Source organism: Pyrus communis, chromosome 11 (genome assembly GCF_041283825.1).
Source record: "Pyrus communis isolate YQ-2024b chromosome 11, ASM4128382v1, whole genome shotgun sequence".
NCBI classification, from domain to species: Eukaryota; Viridiplantae; Streptophyta; class Magnoliopsida; order Rosales; family Rosaceae; genus Pyrus; species Pyrus communis.
Genome location: NC_142575.1, coordinates 28,749,543 through 28,773,796, shown reverse-complemented (window position 1 = coordinate 28,773,796; position 24,254 = coordinate 28,749,543). Strand labels below are relative to the sequence as shown.

Here is a 24,254-nt window from a genome sequence, read left to right as displayed (position 1 = left end):
TTCCTAGAACTCGATTTTAAATTCATTTTGCTCTCTATTACTCAAAAGTCGTTATTTTTCTCTTCAAAACTCAAAGTTTGTTTTACTTTACCCCCTGAAATCCAAAAGTCGTCCCTATAAAACTAAATTTTCGCTCCACGTTGCTTTAGATCTGTTAATTTCTTATGTGGGTTCGATTTGAGTGTGTCAAGCTAATCAATTTTTTTCTTTTTCATCTCTTCAACTTCTTTTAAACTTAATATTCTTTAATTGTTAAATGTTAATGTATAATGGAGAATTATAATCAAATTTATTGCACATGTGACATAGTCTTATTGAGTGTTAGGTCCCACGTATGTTTCCGAAAGCGACCTGAAAGTCCACAAGTCAAAGTGAGATGAATTTTGAGTTTTAAAGAGTAAACTGATGACTTTTGAGTTATTATGAAGGATAAAATAAGATCAAAATAAAACTCCATAAAACGTAACTAAAAATAAGCCTAAAATATATTACTAATGTGTGATGTGAGACTCTGGGCCCATGTAGTCATATATATAAGAAAGGGATGTGATATCCACACATCCCATTTTACTTTTCACATACTTTTTTAATTTTTGGCCATCGGATCAGATGAATTGAAGAAGATCAACGGACAAAAATTATCAAGAGGTGTGTGAAAAGTAAAATGGGGTGTATGGATAGCACACCTTTGTTAGCATCAGTCTCACGCAACTAATTTTGGCCGTTGATATTTGTATGTTCCATTCATGCATATACAATTGTAATGGCATTTTTAGAAAACTAATACGATCAAATTACTCAGCCATCACAAAGACTCTCTTGCACTCTTCATACACTTAGCGACGAGGGTTTCGAACGCGTAATGATTGATTCTCTTGTCTGAACCGCGTCATTATTCTCTGTCTAAGTAATTTCCTTCTACCTACTTTTATTCGTTTCAAATCTCAACCATCTTGTTGGATTCACACCTCCCACTATATATATGCGACTAAAATTGGCGTATTTGGTAGAATGGTGACTAAGCTACATATAGACGATGGTAAGATGAGGTTTGTGAATCTAGAGAGTTGTAAGTTTTTTTTAGTATAACGATATATTTTACATTAAAGGGAGGGTAGAGTTCGGCTAAGCCACACAATGGACAACCTAATTTGGTATCGAATTCGCTATTCACGAGATTCGAACCTAAAACCTTTTACTCGAAAATGAAAGGGAATACCACTAGACCGTAGTATTGAGTGACAGAGTGTTGTGAGTTTTAAGAATTACAGTTTAGTGCTTTTTTTATTAATAAATTGCGGGAAACTTTAGTTTGAGTTTGTTGTTAGTTTTGTAGTATCTCTCTAAGAGAGTTGATTAGTCACTAAAGGAGGTTTTGATTCCATTCATGTTCATCATCATTGTCTCTTGCAAAATATTGTATTCCTTGAGCTTCATAACTTTTTGGACTGAAGGCAGGGCGCTCAGCCGATTATTGCAGAAAGGGGCGTCCTGATCCGGACAATCGGCTTGTTTAGAGTTCATGGCTGGATGAGACCTGCATGGTATTCTCCGTTCGAGAAATGTCGCTGTTCTTGGTCTTCAGGAGCTTAGGGTTCGTCAAACCTCAATCGGCGAGGCTTCGTTCTTAGTACCCCAGGGGTATTTTAATGGAGACTTTACGGATTCTGGGATCCTTCTCCAGCGTCTAGCCCTAGGATTCGTACATCACCAGCAGGATTTCTTCTGGGGTTTACGACGTTTGCCTAGGCCTGAATGATTAGGGATGCTCTGGGGTCCCTTTTTGGAGTCATGGTACTTATGGTTCCAATTCCAAAGATAGAGATTTGGGTAGAGGGCGTTGTCCCGCTTGAGCTTTCTTGGTTCTTCATCTGTCTTTCTATATCTACAAAGTTGGAATGGCTCGCAGCATAAGTAGCAGTCTGATTCTTTGTAGTTTTTCGACAGAAGTATTGATCTTGATCAGAGTTTCCCATATTTGGTCCATGGAAGGGGGAGGTCTCCTGACTAGGCCTCCTCCATCTCTAGGAGCATCCGCCATCCCTAAGGGGTCGTTGTTGGCTCCGAGTTTTGCTGCTGTAGTCGAAGGTAATGGGTTTGTTGCCCTAAGGATAACTGATGCATCAAAGGGAGGGTCTTCTTCGCCATACGGGTTAACGTGGTCATTAACTGAACTTTTTTCGGCTGACATGTTTGCTGGTGGAGTGGTCTAATCGAGAGGAATAGAGGTTTTTTTTCAATGAAAGCACCAATTGTTGGAAACAAATCTGCGCACCTCCGTAAGCAGCGGTTGAGCACAAATTCGTGTACTCCTGAGCAACCTGCAAAACAATAAACAACTCGTAAGCAAACCTTAGGCCGAGGGAGGGGTGTGCTAGCCAAAGGCTCTCCGACAGTCAAGTTAGCGAATGGATTTTTAGACTCAAGTAGTGGACAAAAGAATTCAAGTGTATGGGTTGCTTTACCGTAGATCCTATTCAAGATAGAATCCTCATTATAAGTTGAAAGAATCCTAGAGGATATCTAGTAAGCAGATGTTGCATCATCTTAGGAGTGTGATTACTTGTAATGCACGCCTATCCCTAGATTGTAAGGAATCCAAGACTTATAGGATTGATTGTGTCCATATCTGGATCAAATCGTGTGTCTTGCGGAATAAGTGGTTATTTAGTGGAGTCACTTGAATTCCACCTATTGCCTTGGATTTGCGTCAAATATTCGGATTATCATTGTCCAAGGACTATCATCTATTGGATGGATGAAAGAATTATTGCAAAGATATTATTACTTAAATAATATCTTAGGATTATCTCATAGTATCCTTGATTTGATATGATTGTATTTCCTTGCTTGATTGTGTTAGTCTTCAATAATGAAGACGTTAAAGGTAAGATTTAGTTATTAACCCTATCTTTAATACCTTTGACTTTTCTCCTTGCCATGAGCATAAGAGTTTGGAGAGATGTAGTCAGCAGCTTAGGTCTTCAAGAGGATTGAACTGGGCATGGAATAAATGTGAGCCTTACCAATTTAATAATGGCATTCTTGTCATCTCCAGAATTTGCTGAATTATTTTTAGCTCCACATTTATCGATCAAACTTTGAACATAACAGAGAAAGATAGAGAGGAAGAATAGGGGGTGGCTTGGGAAAACTTAAAAAAATTGAATTGTTTAACGAGAAGAAATTGAAAAAACTGAATAAAAAAAAAACCAAAACAAGCTGAAATCTATTGGTTTAGTTCAGTTTTAGTGGTTAAGAAACCGAACCGAAATAAGTGAACCGATGTCGTTTTACACATGATGAGTCGATATTATACTATATATTTTACCCTATTCTTAATTATAATTTATTGATTATTTTGTGAGAATTTTGATACTTTAAACTATATTTCCAATGTAGGACATTCGACTTTCTCCTGGGAAAAAAATGAACAAACAGAATAATTTTGGAGTGATTCTATTGGAGAATCTTCATGTGTCTCTCAACTTGTTCATGTCAAAGTTTCAGATTTTTCTATCCATCAGTTTATTTATAGCGATTAAATAAAGGAGCAGTGCTAGTGTTGTCAAAGTGACGTTTTGAGCTTAATTGGGCTTTTTGGCGTCCAAGATGATGCATTTTGGGTTTGAGGCCTTCTGCATTTATGTTGGAGACATCTCAAACTTTAATTTAAGTTGTTTTGGGCCTGTTTTGAAGCCCCGAAGATCCATAAATGTGGGATTCTTTATGACTGGGCATATTTCCCAAAGTTAGAATAGTAATGTATGCTTTAGTTATTTTATTCTGTTGTGTTTCCTACTTTTTAGAACACCTTTTTAGCAAGGATTTTATTTTGTAGTAGTATAAATAAGGCGTTTTAGCCATTAGGGTTTTTTTTTGGAGAAAAGAACACATTACCTTAGAGAATTCGACTTAGAGAGCTTTTGGTTATTTACAAGGTATTTTTTATCCTTGTTTTTAATAATATTTTGTTTTATGATTGTTCGTAACTAATTCTTTTTGTTAGGGTAATGCCACGAGCCTTAGCAAGAATATGTAGTTTCTTTTCAATTTTCTTATGATATTATGCATGCAGGTTTGAATTATTAATTACCGTGTTTAAGCTATATATTTATCTTGATACTTGATCACCATTAGGATATTTACAAAAGTAATTTGATGCAATTTTGGTCGGAGGTCGGTCCCTGAACTTGACGATGGCTTCTTGTGGTTAATATGTGCAAGTTCACTTAGGATGAATATCACGTCGTAAGGGTTGCATGATTTTTAAGTCATGAATGTTTAGATTTAATCTGAATACCGCACAAGTTGCATGTTTGACATACACTCTATGTTGGGGGTCCAAGTAGGCATACTTTAGGAAAACCTAACCTTCAAAATATGCATGTGTAAGTCATAAGTAGATGGAAAAACTACGAAGGATTGTTAAGGTGACGGCAGAACCCTAATGGAGAACGACATTGCTAGAGTTATTTAATTATTTCTATTAGATTACGTTTATAATATTTTAGGTCATAAAATCACCTTTTTCTCAATCTTTGTTTTAAATAATTAATTAAGATTTAGTTTGACATAAATTATTCATCCAATACCTATGGAAAACGACCTTGCTAGAGTTGTTATACTACGATTATCTTGTACTCTTACAAGTATTTTAAGTGTTTTTATCCCTACTTTTATAGGTGGTAAAAATCCTATCAACACACTTAAGGCTATTCCCCCTAAGTATAAGCAAACTCTCATTTGAGCTTCAAATGGTTAGAAGTTGAACTTTTGGAACCTGAAACTCGATTTGTAATAGATTCCTGCTTTAAAGACTTGTTTGTTTGTTTAATGGAATACTTATTTTATGATTGTAATGTTAAATTGTGGTTTATCTTTTGGGAGTTTTAATAAAACACTTCTGGTACTGTTCACTTTTAACGAAAAATCACATTTTTATCTTTTCCTAGTATTATTCACTACACCTTTATTTGTCATTTTTCATTAAAACTAAAGTTTTTTTTTTTTTTTTTACTTTTCGTTAGTTTCACTTTTTTTTTTTCATAGTTCATTGAACATGTAAACTCGTAATATGTAAAGTGATTGATTGCTATTCGTCAAACTTGAAATCGGATTATCTTTCCCAAATATCTAGATTTTTTTTTTCATTTCTCTCCAACTTTCAAGTGAAAAAAAAAAAATCAAAACCAAACAGAAATAGGCCAAACCGAATTACTTCTGTTTACTCTTTAAGAAATTAAAAAAACTGAACCAAATAATAACTTCGGTTTTGGCAAAAACTAAACCGTATTAAACGGAGCCCACCAGTAAAGAAAGAAAGAAAATGAAGAAATAAGAGAAAGGGGCCAAAGGCCCAAAGACGTTTCCCTACGCGTAGAAAATAAATGAAAAAAGTTATAAATTATTATGGCCGGCACGACTTGTTCCCAACACCTGATATTTTCCGCACAGGACAAGTTGGAGACTAAATTGTCAGTCTGTCATTAATCTTGAGTTTTCTTTTTCCGCACAGGACAAGTTGGAGACTAAATTGTCAGCCTGTCATTAATCTTGAGTTTTCTAAGGGGCAAAGGCAATGCACTCTTGCATTTATATCTGAGGGGTGCTGTCTGCTGTGTTGCTTGTATTGTCGTGCAAGCTTCATATCTTCATTACAACTTGTGTGATTAATTGTGTTTCTGGCTCTTGATCCTGATTGTTATTGTTTTTTAAGATGGGGGGAATTATGGTGCTTTTGCTATTAGTCATCATCCTACATGTGAACCTTGGCCACGGGGATGCTAACATGACGATGCGTTGCAGAGAGAACGAAAGGGAAGCGCTCCTTGCTTTCAAAAAAGGCCTCATCATGGACGAGGACAACCAAGTAATATTCTCTTCGTGGGGAACAGAAGCCGCAAAACAAGACTGTTGCAGATGGACAGGAGTCTCATGTGACAACCAAACTGGCCATGTTGTTCAGCTTGATCTCGGAGACAACGAATTTTTGCAAGGTACGATGATTAGTCCTAAACTGATTGAGTTGAAGCATTTGAGGTATTTAGTCCTTAAGGGAATTTTCTTCAACGGGAGCACAGTTCCAGATTTCATTGGTTCTCTAACCAACTTAACACACCTGGATCTTTCTTGGTGTTATTTTCCTGGAAAATTTCCAGTTCAGGTTGGAAACCTTACCAACTTGCAATATCTTGATCTCAGTGCTAATCGCTTCTATAATGTAGAAAATCTCAATTGGCTGACTCGTCTTTCTTCGTTGACATATTTGGACTTGAGTTTTGCCAATCTCAGGAATGCTTTTGATTGGCCGGAAGCAGTTAATAAACTCCCCACACTAACAAACTTGACATTACAGAACTGTAGTCTTCCTTCTCCTCCAGTTCGTTCCACTCTTTCAAGCATAAATTCCTCTAAATCTCTTTCTAGCATCGCTCTTCACATGAACCATCTCTCAACTTCTTCAATATTTCTATGGATGTCCAACTACAATACCAGCCTTGTTGATCTTGATCTCTCTGTCAGCAACTTGACCGGTTCGATTCCTGATGTGTTCGGAAACATGAGCTCTCTTGCACATGTTGATCTCTCTTTCAACCATCTTGAAGGAGCAGAGCCTCATTCTTTCACTAGGTTATGTAGTTTGCAATCATTGATGCTTGACGGCAACAATTTGAGTGGACAGTTTTCCAAATTTGTTCAAATATTGCCTAAATGTGCTCAAAACTCCTTGGAGCGTTTGTGGCTCTCAGAAAATCAACTTGCAGACTCATTACCTAATCTTACCAACTTTTTATCATTGAAAGAGTTGTATATTCCTTACAATCAATTAAGTGGAAGAATACCCGAAAGTATCGGGCAAATGTCAAAGCTCGAGTTTATTGACCTTGGTATGAATGCTTTAGAAGGAGAGATTGTAGATTCCCATTTCTCTCTCCTCTCCAAATTATGGGGTTTAGATTTATCATCTAACTCACTAGTTTTAAACTTCCATTCTAATTGGACTCCTCCTTTTCAACTGGACTATATAAGTTTGGGGTCATGCAAGATGGGTCTGTATTTTCCGAAGTGGCTTCAATCTCAGAATGGGTACTCATACCTCGATATTTCTGATGCTAGAATTGTGGATATCCTTCCAAGTTGGTTTTGGGATACAACTCATAACGTGACATTTATCAGTCTTTCCCATAACCAAATTAGAGAAATGTTTCCCATAACCAAATTAGAGAAATGTTAAAAACTTTGACAGTGGATTTTGCAAATTACCCTGAAGTGCATTTGAATTCGAATGGAATTGAAGGTCCAATTCCCGCAACTCTGTCACAGGCGTCATATTTGGATATCTCTAATAATAACTTTACAGGGTCAATTTCTTTCTTGTGTGCAAGTGCAGCTATAGGCTTAACTTTTCTTAACATCTCAAACAACAATCTCCCTGGAGAACTTCCAGAATGCTTGACACATTTGGACAATCTAGTCATGCTTGATTTGAGTTACAATGCTCTTTCTGGAAAAATTCCTATGACAATAGGCTCCTTATTTGGGATCGAAACATTGAAATTAAGAAGCAATGAGTTTGTGGGAGAGTTGCCTTTATCCTTGAAGAATTGCACAAGTTTAGTGGTTCTTGATCTTGCAGATAACCAATTGTCGGGATCAATACCCAAATGGTTGGGGGCTAGCCTTCCGAAATTGGTTATCCTAATGCTTTCCTCTAACCACTTCAATGGAAGTTTGCCCTCGCAACTATGTGATCTAATACATATTCAAATTCTGGACATCTCTGTGAACAGCATCTCTGGAGGCATACCGAATTGCCTAAAAAATTTTACTACACTGGCTCAGAAAGGAAATGAAAATCTAACCGTCGAACATTCTTATATGAGAAATACTGATCAACATTCATCCGAGGGGACTGATTATGATGATGATGCAATCTTCATATGGAAAGGAAGCATGCGAGTTTTCAGGAATACTTTGGGGCTTGTGAGAAGCATTGATTTCTCAAGCAATAGATTGACTGGGGAGATTCCGAGCGAAATCAGTCATCTCGTTGGTTTGGTTTCTTTAAACCTTTCTAGAAACCAATTAACAGGTCAAATTACTCCAGACATTGGAAAATTGGAGTCGCTGGATTCACTTGATTTGTCAAGAAATCATATAGATGGAAGAATTCCAACAAGCCTTTCTCGGATATATCGTCTTGGTGTCTTGGACCTGTCACACAACAACTTGATTGGAAAGATTCCAACTGGCACCCAGCTCCAAAGTTTTGATCCCTCTGTTTATGCTGGAAATCAGCTCTGTGGACCTCCACTTCAAAATCTGTGTGATAGTGAAGAAATAGTTCCAGATCAAGTCAGCAACGAAGAAGATAAGGATGATCAGCTTATACGCTACGGATTTTACATCAGCAAGGGGCTCGGATTTTTTGTTGGGTTCTGGGGAGTCCGTGGAAGTCTGATATTCATCAGGGAATGGAGGTACACATACTTCAAGTTCTTGAATTATGTGAGGGTAATGTTGATCAAGCGGAAATTAACGGATGCTTGATAGATAAGCTGTAACGTGTGGTATGTAGGGCTGGTTTGGTTTTGCTGTCCTTTGAAAAAAAACTGCTTATGCTGTGCTATGAGAATAAGCAGCTGTAAAATAAAGCAGCTGAGTGTTTGGTAAACTTTTTTGTAAAAGTGCTTTTGAAAAAAAAAAAAAAACAGTATTATAGTGTTTGGTAAATTTTTATATAAAACAGATGTGAAAAAAAAAACGGTTTTTCAAAACTGGGTTTCGTAGCTTCTTGTTTTTGGCTTTTTTCACCCAAAACTGTGAAAAAAAAACTGAAGCTGAATGTTTACCGAAAACAAAAACAGCTCCCAGCTTTTTTTTATATCAATTTTTTATAAAATCACCTCAGTACCAAACCAGACCGTACTCTCTCTCTCTCTCATCGATTCATCACAATTAATTTGGTTTTTATGATCAATTGTCTTCTTCTAACTTACCGGTGCTTGTTTATTTTCATCTGTAGCTCCAGTCATCTTCTTCAGTCCAGTTGCATGGTTTCGGCATCTGCATAAGCTTTCAAGTATTGGATGCTGCTTAGATGAATTTGTTTTTTAACTTTATGCTTTCTCCCTAGTAAGTATGGCTGATGTTAGGTTCTCCTGCCGTATCACTTGCTCTGTTTTTTCCTTAACGAGGTTTGGTTTATGCCCCCTCGACTGTCTTTCGCTTTTTATTTTAATAAGATTAAGAGGATGAACAGTGAGCTCTCTCACCTCATCATTTTGAATTATTTTTTAAAAATCTGCAGTAAATCGTAATTCATATTTTGATTTGTTGTGTTTTCTAAACTAGTTAAGAATTCAAATATTAACTTAACAAGTAATTCAAGCCAATACCTTGCCTTTTGCAGCACATAAATTTTTTAATCTCATTAGAAGATGGTTCCCAACTAGACCTAACAATTTCTTATATGATCCGTTAACACGACACGTAAACAAAACGAAAATAATGAATTTCATATCAACACGATAACTAATCAAGTCGTTATCGAATCACATGATAAGAGCCCATTAATAATAGATCTTTAACAAGTTTACACGAAAGTCACACGCAGGTAATCCGTTAAGAAAAATATTATTTTGATGATTTAAAATTTTAAACTACTAAAAAACTTACTATAAAATAAAATAGTCATAGTGTATATGTATATATTGTATATTAAATATGTATTATTGTACTACTATTCTATATAAATTTAAAATTTTAAGTTTTTATTTATTTATTTATTTTTTTTGTAGTATACTATAGGTCAAGAGTGAGATTAAAAAATTATAACACACATTAAACATAAAAATATAAAGTAATTTAAAAAGACCAAACACATTAAAAAAATTATAATAATTAATTTACAAGTACGAAAAATGTGAAAAAAAAAATATGTAAACGCTCATGATCGCATCATTAATACTTTGAGTATGGGTGCATCATTGTTTGAATTTTCAAAACCATACAAACCATCACGAATAGTTTTTTTAAGGGAGTTCAAAATAAATAAAATTCATAATCATTAATGTATAAGTCTGAAAAATATGAAAGCATATAAAAACATGCAAAGTTCCTCAACCTTCAAACACAACTCTTTTCATTTTGCATATCTTTAAACATTTGGTATTTTGTAGTAATGTACTACTGTTTTTTCATTAGGCTCTTATTTTGGAGTATGTAATACTTTAAAGACAAATGTTTTTTTTTATGTTTTGAAGTAATATTTATGTTTTTTTTTTTAATGTTTTGAAGTAATATTTATGTTTCGACAAAAAAAAAAAAGGTAATATTTATGCGACAATGATGTATGCATATACTAATTTTTTTTCATTTTATTTTATTTTTTTGTCAAAGTATGCATATACTAATTTAGTATTGTGTTTTTCATTTTTTTTTTGGTTAAATTATGTTTTTCATTTTCATTATTTATTGATTTAAAATATATTTACATAACGGGTAACGCGTCGGATCATATTACCTGATAATATTAATAGGTTGATTTCGAGTCAGATCATATTACCCGTTTACTTTAAGAGGTGTTACACGACACGACCCGTTAAGGTATTGGGTAAGTTACGAAAATGAGACAAATACGGAAAACTCGACACGAATGCCAGATCTATTCCGAACTTAATTTCGAGGAATAGGAAATCATCCACATCCCCTTTCCCATTTTGGATTTGTGTTTACTAATATGTAGCTCTAATTTGTAACTTGTAAACCTACTTCTCTTTTGTACCGTATTTGAGACGAAAGGACTACGTACCCAAAAGAAATTTGTCATCCTATAAAATAGACATGATTGTGACGCTAATGGTACAAATACAAGTCCTCCTTATGCCGGTACTGACTGAAAACGAGATTGATATACATTTTTGCAGATATTTTTGCTCCTCATCTTTTTCACTCCAAAATTTGCAACGGCATTTTCTTGTCTATATAAAGTTGATGCAAGTTTGTATTTTGAGATGTAGACAACTTCCATGTGCATGCTTTGGTTGTGCTACAGCTTTGACATTGAGTACTCTATGGAACTAGTGTCACAAAATTTGGATGACCAAAACAAAATATATTCTCCTGATTACTTGGTGACCAAAAAAATGTATGGTCACCCATCGTTAAACTTGATATAAATTGTGGGAAAAAAAAAATGAATGTGCTTTTAGGTTTTATCACAAATCACAAATCACCCACAGTAACAAAAACAAATTTTAGGTTTTTGTTGGTTACTAAAGACGTGTCCCCATGTCCTGTCGTTGATTATTTTCTTCTCATATCAGCCTTTGGATCACCATCAACGGTGGGACTTAACTTCCTATTTCTCAGACGTCTAGGTCTAGCAAAAGATCTGGACGCTATATCGTCGTCCTTTTTCCTGTTTTGCATTGTAGGAATATCGAATATGTGGCTCTGACTTGGTCACCTGTGTCACATCCCGGCCCGGGCGGGACCACTTTCCGGACCCACTCCACCACCGTAACACGATATTGTCCGCTTTGGGCCCCGACCACGCCCTCACGGTTTTGTTTCTGGGAACTCACACGAGAACTTCCCGATGGGTCACCCATCCTGGGAATGCTCTCGCGCGCTACTCGCTTAACTTCGGAGTTCCAATGGAACCCGAAGTCAGTGAGCTCCCAAAAGGCCTCATGCTAGGTAGAGATGAGAATATACATATAAGGATCACTCCCCTAGGCGATGTGGGATGTCACAATCCACCCCCCTTAAGGGCCCGACGTCCTGGTCGGCACACCGTGACATCGGCACACCACGGCCAGGGTTAGGCTCTGATACCAAATTGTCACATCCCGGCCCGGGCGAGACCACTTCCCGGGCCCGCTCCACCACCGTGGCACGATATTGTCCGCTTTGGGCCCCGACTACGCCTTCACGGTTTTGTTTCTGGGAACTCACACGAGAACTTCCCGATGGGTCACCCATCCTGGGAATGCTCTCGCGCGCTACTCGCTTAACTTCGGAGTTCCAATAGAACCCGAAGCCAGTGAGCTTCCAAAAGGCCTCGTGCTAGGTAGAGATGGGAATATACATATAAAGATCACTCCCCTGGGCGATCTGGGATGTCACAACCTGTATGTGTGGGCATCTCAAACACGTTACTAGGGGAGAAACATTTAGTAGGATAGAAGTTGTGGCACCTGGTCTTAAATTTAATATTATTTTATTCTTTAGCATTAGGAAATTATGAAAATGTCCTGACGAGTGGAAATCCTATGTAGACATTCAAGTCCTTATCACTTCTTATCACTTTGGACATCCTTCTAGGTTGTACGTGTCTTTACAAACACGTGAGAGCGATGAGGCATAAATCAAACAATTTATTCACATTTCCTAATGAAGGGCAGAATCACGTTTCCTAATGAGGGGCAGCATGGTAATTTTGCATTCTCGGGAATCCATTTCTTTGTTTATCGAGACAACAGTAAGTTGTTAGTATTGCAGGCTGCAGACTGTAATACCGATGGCTTATTCGTTGGGCTCATTAAGCAAGTGGGCAAGTAGGACCGTTTACGTTAGTATCTTATTAATTAGGTTTTGTACCTAATTAACTATTATTTGGGCTTCACCCAAAGACACACACATATTATCGTAGTACTCGACGATACGAATTCGTAGGTGTAAACGGAATCGATTTTAGAGTTATAATGAAGATTTTACAAAGCACATAACACTGAGGGTAATTTAATAATTTCACATCGCACGAGATATTTTCCAATTTTTTTTTATCTTTTATGGCTTTGGGCTATGTGCCAAGTATGGCCCATATGCCACTCCATCTCTCCCTTTTGTCTCTCCCGTGTCTCTCAATTTCTCGAGCTCATTCTCCCTTGCTGCCACCTTACTTATTTCTCCCTCATTTCACTTTTTCACCCCTCTCTCTTAAACTCTACCTCTCAAACTATTTCCTACCTCTGCACACGCAGAGAGGTCGAATGGCCACACAACAATCCATCATCACTTGCCCACGCCGGCGAGCCATACCACTAGACGACGAACTCAACGAGCGTTACTACCCTTGTAACTCAGAAACTAGAAACATGAACGGGAAACCCTCAAACCTTTGAGCTCTGTCAAGGAGGAAGAACTCCGGCGAGGCTTCCACTTTTCCGACCAAGGGCAGGCCTCGGGAACTCAGCTTTCTTACCTTTTCATTGTATGTGAAGGATCTTAAGGTTTTAAACTTGTTTTGTAGGGTTTGGAGACATAAATGACACAGAGGAAGAAATTCCCCAGTTTTCTGGCAACAAAAACCATGGCCGTCAGGCCATTTCCCAGCCAACGCCAATCATCACTCGGCCTGAATATGGTACTAATTTGAACAAGGAGGATGGAGTTTACAGACTCAAGAAGGCATTATATGGTCTTAAGCAAGTTCCAAGAGCTTGGTATGAAGAAATCAACTCTTATTTCACTAAGGCTGGTTTTCAAAGAAGTCTCAGTGAAGCAACATTATATGTGAAGATTGCTAAAAGTGGAATACTCATTGTTTCACTATATGTGGATGATATCATCTACACTGAGAGTTCACAATAATTGATGATGGAGTTCAAAACTAAGATGATGAGACGGTATGAAATGACTGATCTTGGGTTGTTACATCATTTATTGGGTTTAGGTGTGATACAAACTGACACTTGCATTTTCTTGCACCAGAAGAAATCTGCAAAGACATTACTGGATAAATTCGACCTCAAAGATTGCAAATCAGTTGCTACTCCTCTTGCAGTAAATGAAAAGCTATCTAAGACAGATGGAAGTGAACAAGTTGATGAAAGCTTATATAGGCAGATAGTTGAAAGTCTGCTATATTTGACTGCTACAAAGCCGAACATCATGTTTGCAGCAAGTTTGTTAGCTAGATTTATGCATGGTCCTACCATAAAACATGTGGGAACTGCCAAGAGAGTACTTAGGTACATTCAAGGCACACTTGATTATGGTATAGCATATGAGAAAGGGAAAGAAGCAATGCTCATTAGCTACTGTGATAGTGATTGGTCAGGGAGTGATGATGACATGAAAAGCACATCTGGATATGCATTTAACCTTGGATCAGGTGTATTTTCTTGGGCATCAGTCAAGCAAAGCAGTGTTGCACTATCCACTGCAGAGGCTAAATATGTTAGTGCAGCAAAAGCCACTGCACAAGCAATCTGGCTAAGATTTGTTCTCTTAGATTTTGGTGAAGAACGGGTTGATGCTACACCTATTCTATGCGATAATACCTCAGCTACAGCCATAACCAAGAATCATGTGCACCATCATAAGACAAGGCATATAAACAAGAGATTTCATTTCATCCAAGATGCTTTGCAAGATGGAGAGATCAATTTATTATACTGCAAAACTGAAGAGCAAACTGTGGATATTTTTACCAAGGCATTGGCCAGGGACCGGTTTGAATACCTAAGAAGAAAGCTTGGAGTAATATCAGCTAAACACTTAGAAGGGAGTGTTGAAATATAAGTGTTTTAGCTTAATAAACTTGTATTTAGTTTCAATTTACAGGTTTAAATGTGAGCCAATTGGATAGCTAAGATAGTTACATTCCAATTGGATTATAAGTGTTTTAGCTTAATAAACTTGTATTTAGTGACTTGTGTTGACACATGTAACTATCTTATAGGGTAGATTGCATGAATGGTTGGATTTGAGTTTTGTATCATAGAGAGAGAATCTCTCTCTCTCTAACGGTAATATACCTCTCGCGCTTTTTGTGTGAGGTGTGAATGAATGAAAGCAACTTTCTGTGAGAACCTTCTCTCTACAACTCTCTAAGATTTATTTTCAGAATTCTTCATCACCATTTTTCAATTCATTCCTTACCACAAAGATCATAGTCTATGAGATTCTAACAACCTGCAATTACAAAACAACTCCAAATTTATCATTATACTGAAGTGAGAAACACAATTATTTTTGTTAGGAATGTCGGTAATACAAGATAGAGAATGCACAAAGTAAAGTAGAAAATGGACACCAAGAATTTATGTGGTTCGAAATTTATGCCTACGTCCACGGAACAATGATCAATCTTCACTATATGAAAATAATGAGTACAACAAGAGTAGTCTTACCAAGCCAAAGACAAGACTTGATGGGTACAAGAAAGTATAACACACACTTTCTATCACTCTGAACTTCACTCACACAATGTGTAGTGAAACACTCTCACTCTCACTCTTGGAGTGAAACTCTAGCTTTGGACTTGATCCTTTTCTACTCACTTCTTTCTTGATTGGTGACGTCACTACAACATCACACCCATATTTATAGGTGAGGGTTTGGCATTCTACTAGTTTCTAGTTCTTTCTATAAACTAGAACTAGTTTCTAGTTTCTAGTATATTCTACAAACTAGAACTAGTTTCTAGTTTCTATTATATTTTACAAACCTCTAGCTTAGATAATTCTAGACTAGCCATCCTACTTTGCATGCTAGAATTTTCTAGCATCCATCCTTTATAATGGGTTGGACCTTTAATGTCCTTCATCGTGAGCTGGACCGATGGTATACCAACAATTTTCCCATTCCCAGTTCACAAAAGCTATTAAGAATTGTGATCTATTAAACTCATGCACAAATAAACTACTAAGTAGAAAGGTCAAGGGTTGAAACAAAGATGGTAAAAACGGGAGTTTTATTCAATTTAACTCACGAACAATTGGAGATCATGTTATTCCAGTTTGTTTGTTTGAATCATAATTTGTTCTCTCTGGTTAGTTTTTCAAAACTTATAGGGTCTCTGAACAGCGAACAACCATTTGGTCAAGTAACTCCATTCTGCTAGAGGAGGTCCGAGTGAAAACCAAGTGAAAATCTTATGAACGACAGTGTGGAATAAAAAATAATAAAAAAATAAGTTCCGAGGAGAAAAGTACACGAAACTTTTTCAAACATCGAGCATCCTTTCCTCTTCATGTCTTTTGATGTACAAATATCAAAATAAACTGTGGATCGTACGATAGACACCAAATGGATTAACATCCTCTCGTTACCATATGTTATCCATTTCTGAATCCTCAGTAGTAAATGTGGAAACTTTACTGTAAGAACTTCGTGTCATGTTTGACAAATGTAGACAGCATAGGACGGAAAATACGTAAACTGTATACAGTTTACGGTGGACATATATACCAGTTAAGCTAAAGCCTTTTGTGTCTTTGTTATCAGTGACAACCGAGTTCCGAATATCGCACTTGCCAACGACAACGCAGGAACTCCAGATCAATGTGAGGATTAAGCTAATTAAAGCCTTCTGTTTACAGTGGACATATTTACTAATTGTGTGTATCTTGTAAACGTTTTTTATATTTTGCCATGTTCTTCGTTAATTTGGATATCTTTTATTAATTATTTTTATATTCGTTTATTGAAAATGAGAGTGTGATTGATTATTATTTTTATTTATTTTGAGCGTGAGATTGATTATAAACATACGTACCATTTTGTTTTGTCTAATATATATATATATACTGATATGCTACAAAATGTATAATAATTGTACATAAAATATTTACCAAATATTATTGAATTGCATATACATAAGCACAAGGATTGATGTACAAATATTCGAAACTTAGAAATTTCAAATTATGATGATGATCTGAAAATTTCAAAAAAAAAAAAAAAAACGCAACCGAAAATCCAAAATTTTCAACCTGAAAGATAAGTTTAGTTTCAAAATGTTTTAAATAATTTAAAAAAAAATTATTTCTTATGGGATCTGTTTGGAAATCACCCTACTGTTGCCATACAACAACAAAATAAAATCTTATCTTACTAAAATAAATCAATTATATAAATAATAAAACGCCACTCAATTTTGTGCCAATATTTTCCTTAGTGGATGAGGATCCTATCCGAATCCAAATGGTAAGGATCATATAGATTCTTACATTCTAGTGGTTCATAATATATTATATGATCAGTTTTCGTCAGATGCTATTTGAGTTTAATTTTAAATAATCAAAATTTAAATAATTTCTAATCGCACGATATACAATAAATGATTAAAATGTAAAGATCTATAGAATCCCTACTATTTGAATCCGGATGGGATTCTCATCCTTCGTTAGCTACCCTGCCGTTGCCATAATTTAATAAAAAGACAGAAAAGATAGAGACAGACATAGAGGCAGACGGATCTGTTTCCCTAATTAAATCATGGGCCACATGGTTTGTTCAGAAAAGTAACAAGTACCAATTTTCATGCTTCTTCACCGTTAAATGTTATCCTCGGCTTTTCTCTCACTTTTTTTTACCAGACTTTCCCGCCCAAAACCAAACAGAGAATGCATGAGAGAGAAATCAGAGATATTCACCGAGAATGAGAATGGGGTCGGGAAGCGAGCCAAGGAGGGGAAGAAACGACCCTCCGACGATACCGGAGCCGAGAATCACGAGCAAGAGCTCGCTTCCATTCGGCAGGTACGTTGCTGCCAAGTACATCAAGCACCCGTACACCAAAATCAGGAACAGGTTCCCTAGCACGCTGTGGGTGCACGGTAAGAACCCGTAAGTCTCCTCACACGATGACTCCGCCTCTGCCGCGCCTCCAAGATGGGCCGGCTGAGAGTGAGGTAGGCCACCGTCGAGCTGTTGGACCGGTGGTGTACCCCATCGTGCGGTAAGGTTTGAGGACCGGAGATGTTGCGGGCCGCGGGCTGCTCCTCCTCCGCAGAGGATGAGACAGTGAAGTAGTGTTAGACATGGTTTTTTCAAGTGGGCGTTTACATCTTTTGGCTCTTCAGATGTCAACAAAATTTGTGCCCGCTTTATCCAAAGAAATTGTCGGCGTATGACATTCCAAACTTGTAATTGATCCTCAAATAAGAGAGATTTTTCAGTGTGACCGTCACACGAGGTGATACATCACATGTTCCTATATAAATAGTGCGTTATGTGTATTAAAAGGTTAATAACTTAAAAATTAAAATTTTCCATCACTTACATAAAAACACGTGGTGTATCATCCGTGTTCTCATCACAACTAAAAATTTCTCCTCAACTAGCCGGCACTTCTAGTTTAGCTTCCGACACTTCAGCTTGAGTATTTTAGTGTCGGAAGATAAACTGGGAGCTATAAAACCGCTAACCGTAATCTAAGAAAAATGTTTAGGTCAATCACAATAACAAATTTCAGAAGATATAAATCTAGATGCTAAAACTGCAATAATATATTAGGGTTTTGCTTACACACAGAAAATTGGCTCAAAATACAAGTGCCTGAACAAATCCCAAGTTTCTAATGAAAAAGTAACAGGCGTACTCACTAGAACATTATCAGAAATCATACAAACCATAAGAAAATTGAAAAGCGAAAACATTTCAATTCATACACGAGTAAGAGTACTCAAATGAATTCGTATGACCTCATGCGTCTATGACCAGCCAACAACATAGTCAAGGACGTAAACCAGTGCCAGGGAGAATGGGTAGAGTAGGAAAGCAATTGAAGACGTCCAAAGTGGGAAGACAGTGCGGAAACTACCTAGAAGACCCATTACAATGCAAACGATGAGAATCACCAGGACTTCGGCTGAGAAGTCCCACGTTAATCCTCTAATGTAAACCAGAGCCAAAAATACTGCTAGGCAGAGCAGGTTATTCATGGTTACTGCACCGTACAACTGCAACAAGAAACGGATGAAGAGGTCATATTTCAACAATCGACATAGTTAAACCAACAGAAGAAGATTATTGGCTAACTATAAGTCGCAATTACGCTCATTATTGTTGAGATACTGGTTACTAGTATATCAATAGGATTTCAGATGGACACTGTAGAAAAGATTTTGGCATGTGAGTGCAATATGTCAATGGGAAAGCCTAAAACTTAAAAGTTTATGACATATTTTAAAAGCTCCCACTGATAAATTATACAACCGTTGAAGGTGTAAAGTATTATCAGGCTTGCAGATTGACAAAACATGAATGGGAAATATGAAATACAAACCTCAGAAAATGTTAACGAGGCAGTCCTCATCTTTTTGCGGCTGGCAAAGATAATAGCAGATACAGCCTCACTAGAATTAGTAGCCAGAGGTAGTGCAATGAATGAGATGAAGAAAGTTGGAATGCTTGTGGCATCGGAGAAATCATCAACAGCATCTACCAAGGGATCTGCAAATGCAGCTGCAATCAGAGTTCCTACCAACAACATTAATCCTGCTTTGATGGAGGTCCACTTAACACTCTCAACACCCTCAACAACCTCATCACTTTGGCCATTCGCCCCCAAAAGAGCGTGCTCTTCTTTTGTTTGCTGTACTTGACAAAGCATTAAAAGATTAGCATAGAAAAGTCGTATCAAATAAGCAAACCTTAAATCTATCTAAATAAACAAACATTACCTTGTGAAAGTCTGTTAAAAACTTCATTGTATGATTACCAGAGTCAGTACTGGTATCTCCGTGACGCTTTGCCTCATTGAGCCATTTTGAGATACCAGCATAGAACTCAGTAAAACTGATTTGGGAATCATGAGAAGTGTCAAAATCACTCATCAGTTTAGCTACAGCATCATTGTTATCAAACTGTATTTCATCAAACCGGATTCCTACAATTAGTGCTTTTAATTCGGAAGCTGAAAGAAACTCATTCTTATCCGCATCAATTGTATCAAACAACCTGACACACGTACAATCAGAAAACTCGTTAGAATAATCTCTAAGAATAAATTACAAGAGTCGCAAAGAACAGACATGACTAACTATTCCATCAATAATACTAAAATAAAATACTAACCTTTTGATGGTTTCTTCATCAGGTTCACCCTCATCATTAAGAAGCTTTCCCAATGCATGCTTCTTCAGATGTTGTAAGACTCCTGATATAACATGCTTGTGCTTTGCATAAGCAATTTTCCTCCTCTGGATCCAAGGCTGAAACACCTGCACCCACAATTAAATATAAGTCATCGATAGCAGTGAAAATAAGTGTGAAGATCCAAATCGTAATACCAGGAAAAAGAAAATTTAAACAGATTATGGTTAGCTACAGAACTAGCATGACAGAATCGCAAAGGGTATCCAAACTTTTGGTATGAAAGAACATACAGAATATTAATGCCCTTAAAAGTACTCGGACCTTTTAATAATGAAACAACCAAAACACCCTTCTTTCCCAAAATAAGTAACCAATTGTTATGTCATCTTCAACTGTTTTTCCTATTTCTTCTTAAAAGTTGACAATGTTGGATTACTAAAGCATAAATCTTTGCATGGAAATGCAAATTACACATGAAAGAAAATGGACAGATTTGTTAGACGTAAATTACAAATAAGACTAAGTTTAGCAAACAGAAAAACAAAGAAAAGATTTGTTACACTACACAGATTATGTAATTGCAGACTTGCTGCATGACAACTACAATTACCTGATAAAGGCAATAGGAAAGCAAAAGCGCGACAGAGACAATGAGTGAAATCAGAACTGCAAGGCGTCTAGCGGAAGTGGAATCAAGGAGCTGCGGTAATTGCACAATAAGAAATGGGATGACGGATACAATCATAATCATTGCAGCATAGGTTGTCCAGATATCAGTACTGACACCAGAACCTGCAATTTCCAACAGTTCTGGTTTAGTTCACATCTACTTAATAAATCAGACATTTCGAAATTCTTGATTCCTGGAGTGAGAAACACAATCATTTAAAGATTTAGTCAACAATGCACATTCTCGGTATAGTGACACCCATATACACCTGGGTTTTGTGAGATGAACAAGAAGATCAAGTAGTCCAGTTTTATTGTTCGAATCATTCACAACTTGTTCTCTCTTGTCCAGAACTTCAGATATTGAATGGAAGACTAGGAAACAAATACACAACTCGTTCAATAAAGCATTCTTCCCATTACACGTCTTCTGACATACAAATTTTCTCAAGATTTCATTTTTCAGTCTTAGTTTAGAATTTGATCGCTTACTAAATGTAACTGGTAAACCGATAGCTACATGCATTGACATCACGAGGATCTTAACCCATTCTTCATCAATCGTCATTATGTATTTCCCATTTACCATAGGTGCTAATATTTTCTGACCGCAAATAAACAGAAAATATTTGAAAGGTGCAAACAATGCATGGAAAATTAGCAACTTACATTTCTTAATAAAACATGCAAAGAGAATATAGACATACCAGTTATGCTAAACCCTTTTGTATCTCTGTTATCTATGGCAACCGATTCCTCAATGTCACACTTGCCGACGAAAACACAGGAACCCCATATTACTGAAATAAGCATTACAGTAGAACCAGCTAGCAAGCCCATTCCAACAGAGACCTGACTTTGAGCAGTTTCCGTAGTTCCGGAAAGTCCGGATACTGAAAATAATACGTTACGTATCAGAAGCAATTAAAAGTTAATTATTAAGTAGATCATCCAAATAGGAGGAGTAAACATAGAGCATCCTTTATGTAGAACACTGCACATATCCCCGAAAACCGAACATAGGTAGCAAGGACTGATGTGCAGATTTAAGTACTTAAGAAATTGAGCTATCAAACTATCATATAACATTAAAGTTTCAACTTCACATATACAAAGGGTTAATTTAGAACAATTTATATTGCAGGAACAGTCTCTTTTCTTTTCTTGATTTAACTTTGAAGTATTAGATATTTGTTTTTCCATCTTAAATTTGCTTCTGAACCACGATTACTAAACCGTAAACGGGGTCCGATTATTCAAAATTAACTTAAAATTAGACTACTTCTAAAAAAACATTAAAAATGAGTTTTTTGAGTTTTTAAACTCCAACTTTCTCTCTTCTCTCCTCTCACTCTTGATATATATTTTTTTTTTTTTCTGCTAGTTCACTTCCTCTATCCTCATTACTTTCTCTCTCTCCTCCCCTACCCCTACGAATCTCTCTCTGCTCTTTCTCTTTCATCTCCCTCTCCTCCAATCCCCTATTTTGATCTCTCTATCTGAGCAATTGAATTTAGTAATAATTTCCATATTAACAATGATTTGTAGGGTGTTTTTTCTTGTCTTTTTAATAATTAAAATTAAAAAAAACATTTAAACCTCGTACTAAACAAGTTTTTGAACCTTAATGAAAATTATTTCAGAAAATGTTTTAAAAATTTATGAATACTTTTGAATACGATACAGTGGTGATAAGAACAAGGCACAAAGGTAAACAATTAGGGTCAATTCAAATTCAAGCACAGCAACCAAAGACAATGGGGTCAATTCTACATGGGTTCGTTCGAGTGTTATTTCAAAATGATTGAAAGTATTTTTAGATAAAATGTTTTTAGATTCTAAAACCACTTAAAAGTGTTTTATAGAAGAATGTTGGTAAATCCTAAAAAAAGCATTTAAAATGTTTTCCAGAAGAAGTACATAACTGGTGCTTCTTGTAAAAAACACTTAAAGTATTTTTTCAGACTTTACTAACATTTTTATTAAAGATTATTTTCAAAAATATTTCCACCGAAATCACATTCAATCATTTTAAAATATATACATTTAAACGAATCAAAAGCTCCAACCAATCTACGTCAGAACTCAAAATATATACCTTCTAATGGATCCAAATGAAAAGATGCATTCGAAAAAAGTTAAAATTCTAATGAAGTAGTAAAAAGTTAAAATTCTAATTAATCTAATTCACATTTTGAAAAGGTATAATCTTCCAATTTTTTTCCGGAAAAAAGTTGATTATTCAAAAGCAAATACGAACAAAAAGGGCACTCACAAAAAGTCGAAATTTAAAAAGCATAAAACTTCATCCGAAATAAAAATAGAAATGTTATCTATTTGAAAATTTTTATTATGTCTCAAAATATTTTTTTAAAATAATTTTTGAAAATAATTTTCTTTAAGATTTAAAAACATGATTGATTTTTGATTCAAAATTTTAAATTATATATAAAATGAGGGGTTCACAAGAGAGGAAGAACGAGGAGAGAGAAAGAATGTAAGAAACGAGTGAAGGAAAAGAAAAGAGGAGAGATAGATTTGGAATGAAAAGGGGGGAGGGAAAGAAAAGATAGGAGTGAGTGAGTTTAAGTTTAAAACACACTCTAATTTTCTCTCACTTTCTCGGGAACCAAACAAGGAGTAATAAAGAGACTGACCGAGAATGAGCATGGCGTCAGGAAGGGCGCCGAGGATGGGGAGGAACAAGCCTCCGATGATACCGGGGCCGAGAATCTCGAGCAGGAGCTCGCTGCCATGGGAGAGGTAGGTGGCGGCCAAGTACATCAGGTAGCCGTATACCAGAATCAGGAACAGGTTCCCGATCACGGTGGTGGTGCAGGGCAAGAACCCGTAGGTCTGGTCGCAGGTGGACTCCGCCGCCGAGAAGGAGTTGTTGAGAGCGAGGTAGGGCGCGAAGGAGTGAGACCGGTGGTGGACTCCATCGGAGATAAGATCGGGCGACCTGGATTGGATGAAGTCGGAGAGGAGCACACGGCCTCCGTGGGCCTGGCCGCAGAGGACCAGGAGGAGGAGGAGGAGGAATGACACGTCAGCGGGTTTAGACATGGCGGGTGGTTTCAGCAGCTGCACATCAATCAGTAGGGGATTGGATCTGAGGTGGCGATTGGCAAGCGATTAAGAAGGAGAGGGAATGCGAGGACGGTTATGTGTCTGAAACGTGTGTCAGTTGGGGGTGGGGCCCTGGGATATCAGATATGGAGTGGGGTAGAGTCGGGAGAGACGATTCAAATTCCTTTCTTGCATTTAAATCATTAATTATGATTTAAGATAAATTGCAAGTATTTATTATCCAAATTTTCTATTTTTTCGGATTTTTTTTTATTTAGAGTTTTAATGAAACAAATTGTTTATTTTTAACGAAAATAATATTTTAATTATAAAAAGTCACTCCTTATACTATTTACTTATAACGTATTTTTATCATTTTGATTAAAACTCAAAAATTTCAAACTATTTTTATTATTATTATTATTTTTTTTTTTTTTCATTTTAAGATGTGCTCAAATTGTCATCAAAATGCTGTTATGGTCTCATCTCCCTCAGTTATTATATTTTATTTGGTAGAATTTTCTCTTAAATTTATTACTATTTAAGACTTGTTTTTTGATCAAGTAAACAAAGTTTAAAGGGCGTCTTCAAATCAAAATTTTCCTAACCCATAGAGCACGTTTGGTTAGGCTTGGACTTCTAGGGATAGAATTGAATTGGAAAGGACTGTAGGCTTT

At 36.5% G+C, this 24,254-nt stretch overlaps 2 protein-coding genes across 2 annotated transcripts; one reads left to right on the top strand and one right to left on the bottom strand.

Annotated features, from left to right (window-relative positions):
• The first annotated feature begins 5,578 nt into the window (after positions 1-5,578).
• Positions 5,579-9,159, top strand: LOC137741399 (receptor-like protein EIX2). Its single transcript, XM_068481120.2, is given in 3 exon segments — positions 5,579-7,234; positions 7,237-8,573; positions 9,029-9,159. Coding segments are annotated over 2 exon segments (2,832 nt in total). The 5' UTR covers positions 5,579-5,719; the 3' UTR covers positions 8,554-8,573; positions 9,029-9,159.
• A 9,067-nt stretch (positions 9,160-18,226) lies between these two features.
• On the bottom strand, positions 18,227-23,805 carry LOC137741400 (sodium/calcium exchanger NCL). The gene is made up of 7 exons (XM_068481121.2): positions 23,166-23,805; positions 21,216-21,401; positions 20,450-20,631; positions 19,819-19,964; positions 19,425-19,701; positions 19,028-19,336; positions 18,227-18,701 (listed from the first exon to the last, which is right to left on the bottom strand). Exons 1-7 carry the CDS (start codon positions 23,572-23,574, stop codon positions 18,453-18,455), a joined length of 1,758 nt encoding a protein of 585 aa, XP_068337222.2. The 5' UTR covers positions 23,575-23,805; the 3' UTR covers positions 18,227-18,452.
• Positions 23,806-24,254: the final 449 nt, after the last annotated feature.

Coding starts and splice junctions, on each gene's coding strand:
- LOC137741400 (XM_068481121.2), bottom strand. CDS start 23,574: ATGTCTAAACCCGCTGACGTGTCATTCCTCCTCCTCCTCCTCCTGGTC. Junction 19,702..19,818: donor GATGAAGAAACCATCAAAAG/GTTAGTATTTTA, acceptor TACGTGTGTCAG/GTTGTTTGATACAATTGATG. Junction 19,337..19,424: donor TTTTAACAGACTTTCACAAG/GTAATGTTTGTT, acceptor TGTCAAGTACAG/CAAACAAAAGAAGAGCACGC.